General features: G+C 46.1%; 1 protein-coding gene across 2 annotated transcripts; it reads left to right on the top strand.

Annotated features, from left to right (window-relative positions):
• Positions 1 to 243: 243 nt before the first annotated feature.
• On the top strand, positions 244 to 4,206 carry LOC125514382 (E3 ubiquitin-protein ligase makorin). Of its 2 annotated transcripts, none has more exons than XM_048679693.2 (7): positions 244 to 472; positions 1,393 to 1,480; positions 1,587 to 2,365; positions 2,614 to 2,683; positions 3,350 to 3,447; positions 3,575 to 3,608; positions 3,762 to 4,206. In XM_048679693.2, exons 1-6 carry the CDS (start codon positions 462 to 464, stop codon positions 3,606 to 3,608), a joined length of 1,080 nt encoding a protein of 359 aa, XP_048535650.1. In that variant the 5' UTR covers positions 244 to 461; the 3' UTR covers positions 3,762 to 4,206. The 2 variants fall into 2 exon arrangements, with proteins under 2 accessions (XP_048535650.1, XP_048535649.1); XM_048679692.2 differs by having other exon boundaries at positions 3,575 to 3,641.
• Positions 4,207 to 5,164: the final 958 nt, after the last annotated feature.

The following is a 5,164-nucleotide window of genomic DNA, read 5'->3' as shown; positions in this document are numbered from 1 at the left end:
CTATAATAATCACGCTTCCTTATCGCGGGCAGCCCACGACGTCACGTTCGCCGCTGCCTCCGGGAAAAAAGCGGTTGCCCACGCAATCCGGCGGGAGCGTAGCGCCACGCCCTCCTCGCTTCCCCGCGTCCTTGCTTTTGACCGTCCTGCCCCCAACCGTCGGCCCCCTTCCCCGCCACGCTCCAGGGGTAGAACCGGCACCGCCCGCCCCGCCCGTCCCTCTCCCCCTCCCGTTTATAGGAAAAGAAAAAACATCCCCCGCTGGGCCGCAGCGGCACCACCACCCAAAGCAAAGCGGAGCTGCGGAAGCGCGAAGGGGACGCAAGGGAGCGAAGCGCGGCGCGTCAGCGGGCAAACCCTAGGCGTACGGCGGGCGCCACAGCCCCCCGGCGGGCGGGCTCCGCACGGCTCGGCAGCGCGGCTCGGCTCGATTCCGTCGGGCGTGGCCCGGCCAGGCGGCCATGTCGAACAGGTACCGCGATTTCTCCGCTCCCCTAGCTCGCTCCGGGGCCCCGCGGCCGATGATTCGAGCTGGTTTAGACGGCGTCGTTGAGCTTGGAGGTGGAATCGGTGCCTGTAACGAGCGTAGCGGTTTTGGGTTGGATTTAGCTTACTGTGCTACCTTCGTGGTGCGCGCGGCCTGGAGGAGACTATGATTTGAGTGAGGTTGCTGCTTTTTTTGGGGGGTGTGATCTGAGGTAATCGAGCTGGCGCTGGCGTGACAGAGCATGCAATTTCAGATTTCAGTAAGCCTCTGGCCGCTGATGTGGCCGATTTGAACTCCGAGGGGTCATCGCTAATCTCGTATGGTTGTGGCTGTGGTTGTGGTATACTGTGAATCACTATGTGTTGATTGGGTTTTCTATCGAGCCGCCCAGGTTTTTATTGCCGATCAGGGGCTGGTACAAATGCAATGGTACCACGCCTACAATTTAGCACCTGGTTGCAATTCAGTTGGCGAAAATGAAGGGGATGGTGACTTCTGTAGAAATAGGACAGTGGTCACGGTACGTACAATTGACAGAAGGGAATGATGGTGTTGGCAATTAATATCTGAATTCCTTATAAGTAAGTGAGAGCAAAATTACAAGGTAACAATGATGTATTAGCGAAAAAATAGACGACAAATGCAAGTTCTGAATACATGAGGAGGCACTTGTCTGGATGATGATCCGCGAGGAACTGATCACCATGATTCCTAGTATAGTGATATGTTCTTATTTGGCTTAGGAGTCGCGTATCAGCACTGCGCGGCTTATGAAAGTGTAGCTTTCAACTAGCATTTTCGCAGTTCCCTTTCTAATTTGTTGATTTTTTTTCTACTTAGATGAGAATCTTTTAATATCGGTGGAATCACTTACAGATTTGTTTGTTGCTTTCTGTGTCCATCAGGTCCATTTGCAAGTTCTTTGTGAATGGTGCTTGCTTTAAAGGAGACTACTGCCAATTCTCCCATGACTGGAATGATCAACCAAATGATGTAACATATTAACTTACATATTTAGTAATCTTCTGGTCAATTTGCATTCATAGCCTGCATATTCATAACAGTCTAGTGTTCATCACCGTAATGCTTATTCACGCAGGTCTGCACATTTTACCAGAATGGTGTGTGCTCTTATGGCAGCCGTTGCAGATATGAACATGTTGAAGTTTCTTCTGAATACACCCAACCATCAACTACTGCAGCACTTGCACCATCCAACTCTTATCTGTCATGGTGTCCTCTTTGTGAGGGGGAAATAGATGTGAGCAACCAGACGCACAAAAGTTTATCGGTATGCTCTGTGCATCAGTCTACCTGGAGATTTGATGATGAAGATTGCATTCCAGAGGATGGGAACAGCTTGTCATCAGCGCTAACTGCACAAAACCAAGCGCTCCACCCACTTGCTCATCTGCCCATATGCTCTTTTGCCGCAGCTGGAACTTGTCCCTATGGGAAAGAGTGCCCTCAGATGCATGGGGATCCATGCACAACCTGTGGAAAACAGTGCTTGCATCCCTACCGGCCCAGCGAAGGTGGGGCTCATATCAAGCTCTGCAAGAGAAACAACAAACGTCTTGAGACCTTGAAAAAAAGTGAAGAGATGGAATGTAGTGTGTGTTTGGACCGTGTGCTTTCAAAGCCCACAGCAGCGGAAAAGAGGTTTGGGCTTCTACCTGAATGTGACCATGCCTTCTGTATCACATGCATTAGGAAGTGGCGCAGCAGCTCTCTTACATCTTCTATGGATATCGACTCTACAGTCAAGGCTTGTCCAATATGCCGCAAAGTCTCGTACTATGTCATTCCTAGTGCTACATGGTACTCCTCGAAGGAGGAAAAACAGGATATAATTGACGGTTACAAGGCCAAGCTCAAGTAAGATTCCTTTTTCTTCATTTAGTCTTACCATGATGCCCGTCCTTATGTGGTCAGTATGGATTTTTACTTTTTGAGATGGAAATAAGGAAATTCTTAAGTTAGTAACAACAGATCGAATGGTTGCATGCATCTCACTATATAATCTTTAAGTTAATAGTACCTCAGAGAAAATTTCATTTGTATGTTCTTCAGAGTAGATGTCGATTCATGTTACATTTGTCTAAGCCACAAATATGTTATTGCAGGTCGATTGATTGTAGGTACTTTGACTTTGGAAGGGACACTTGCCCCTTTGGTGGTCGATGTTTCTACAAGGTATACATATGCTATCTTGTTTCCGATTTAAATCTATCATCCCGTATACATCTTATATAATGTGTGAATTATCAACTGAAACTTGACTAGTGCCCCAGAGTGATATTTTGCCCGTTGTTACCTTCTCATACTTAATGTGCAGCAGCAGTTCCGAATGAAGCCTAACTAAAATTCTAATGGCAGTAACTTCATAACTGCTGATGATAAGTTGTGCAAATAATTTACCATAGTTTGAACTTTGAACTAGCGCCTCTACATAAGACCGGCAATATTAAGTGTTCTGCAATCAGCTTAGGTGACGTGGAACGTTGAGAAGATAAGCTAAATGGTGTGTTCATCAAAGCCATGCTTTGTAAAATAGTGACTGTCAGATGGCCTCGGAATATGACCATTGTAATTTGACTCATGTAATGAACTGTGCAAAATAATACTCCCTCCGATCCGAATTAATTGACGCAGGACATTGTATAGAGGCCGCGTCAATTAATTTGGATCCGAATTAATTGACGCAGGACATTGTATAGAGGCCGCATCAATTAATTTGGATCGGAGGGAGTAACATACATAGTGGTTCTCTTCTCCTTCCTTTCTATATTAGTCAATTGTCTGTTTTCCTACGCTCTTTGCTTCTTCGGTTTGACTCGTGCAGTACTGTATGTTCTCCAGCATGCCTACACCGATGGGCGCTTGGAGGAGCCGGCAACGGTGGCTGTGCTTCATTTTCATGCCGACAATGGAAGTATAGAGCATGCAAGAAATATTGGGTTGGTACTCTCTATTGGTGGTCTTCTCTAATATAATGTATAACCTCTGCTTGCTTTCTGATGGAAAATTCTAATATGTATAACCTCTGCTTGCATATCCGATGGAAAATTCTGTTCCAACATGTAGATTGGCGTACTTGCTCAGCCGGTTACATCTATAGGTAAAGACATGAAACCATGCATCTCAAATTAAGGTCTGTTTTGGTTCGATGCAGTTCTTCCAATACCGTTCTTCCATAACTAAGCTGAGGTTGCAATCATCTGACCATGCACTTCTGAATTTTGTTTTGCGCTGAACAATTCAAAACATCCAGAAGGAAGCAGTTGAGAAGAGAAGTACGTACTTACTTAGGGAGCCATAACTTTCTCTCCCGCTGGTGGTTGCTGCCAACTTATAATCCACACGTAGTCAGCTGCTGTAAAAGCAGAGGGTTCCTGACCGTTGGATCATGTCTTCTCAAGACTTTCGTGGTTCTTACTCTTCACTGCTGAATGCAGAAACTTCAGTTTGCCGCCGTAAATCTCCAAAAAAGTTACAAGACAACTGTAAACCTAACGACAGCGGAGATGTCATGCCTCAGATCATCACGGGTTCCTTGTCATGAACAATCATTGTGTTGTCTTTGGGCTAGGAGTTCTCCTGTCGAACATCAGAACTTCACGTCGTTACCTTGCCCGTGTACGAAAGGCACTGTATATACTCGTAGTGGTACATCCTGTCCGTTTCTCGTCCATGGAGTAAATAATTTGTTCAGGCTATACAGGTAGAACAGTGCAACGCAGATCCTTCCATACGTGAATTTATGCTTTGGCCCGCGGGTTGAAACCTGCAAGGTCTCGGTGGTACTTGCAGTGCAGGTCCCATCTAGATATTTACACGAATTGTGCAAAACGAATTTGACCTGAACTTCGTTGTCCTTCTCAGTTCATTTCCTCGTTCCTAATTTTCATTGTAAGTTGTTCGAGATATCAAGTAGTTAGACCGTAGCTTCATTTCCCCGTTGCTGCCTTGTGTGGGCGAGTTTACTGGGAGGAAATCAATCAATGTGAATTGTCTAAATCTAACAGGGAAAACACTGAAAGCGTCTTGTAACTCACACGTACCGCTTTCGTCTGTATCTCACCACCTACCTTCTTCCATGCCAAGGCTATAACCGGACTATGTATCTTTCTACGTGTGCAATCGATCGATCGTGCGGAAGAATGTGCTTGATTCAGGTTCGTAGCAGCTAGACAGCCCAGCTTGATTCTCGCGGAGACAAATTTATAAGCGCGGAAATAAACGAGCAACAGAACATTGAGGGGCAATAAGATGAGGAACTCCTAGGCTCCTGGTCCTAGATGGTACTACTGGTAACAGGTCACTGTCTTCAGGTTCGTTGCCTATGAACATAGGCAGATGGGGGCAAGTCGAGCAAAGAAAACAAGAACTGAAATGCAAACAATGAAGAGAAGATTTAACACAACACACACAAACACACGAGAGATCGATTACGCGGCACCGGAGATACAGAAATAGAACCACCATCCAATCTTTATTCATAGAACCAACGACACACGAGACAGAAATAATACACGCAGCAATGTATGATACAAAAGAATATTAAGCAACGGAGTAACGCCCACGCCCCACTCAGACGAACACAACACAACCCATCACTACTCGTTACTACTGCTCCCCCTAAACTCAGAAGCGAAGTGACCGTCGCCGCCGGAC

This window comes from Triticum urartu, chromosome 6A (genome assembly GCF_056163025.1).
Source record: "Triticum urartu cultivar PI428250 chromosome 6A, HENAU_Tu73, whole genome shotgun sequence".
NCBI classification, from domain to species: domain Eukaryota; kingdom Viridiplantae; phylum Streptophyta; class Magnoliopsida; order Poales; family Poaceae; genus Triticum; species Triticum urartu.
Note: the sequence above shows the minus strand (reverse complement) of the source record. Positions and strands in the feature narration are given on the sequence as shown.

Bases quoted from the DNA above. Each gene is read 5' to 3' on its own strand.
- LOC125514382 (XM_048679693.2), top strand. The intron at 2,366-2,613 runs GTAAGATTCCTT...ATGTTATTGCAG, and splicing joins GGTTACAAGGCCAAGCTCAA to GTCGATTGATTGTAGGTACT. The intron at 3,448-3,574 runs GTTGGTACTCTC...TCCAACATGTAG, and splicing joins GAGCATGCAAGAAATATTGG to ATTGGCGTACTTGCTCAGCC.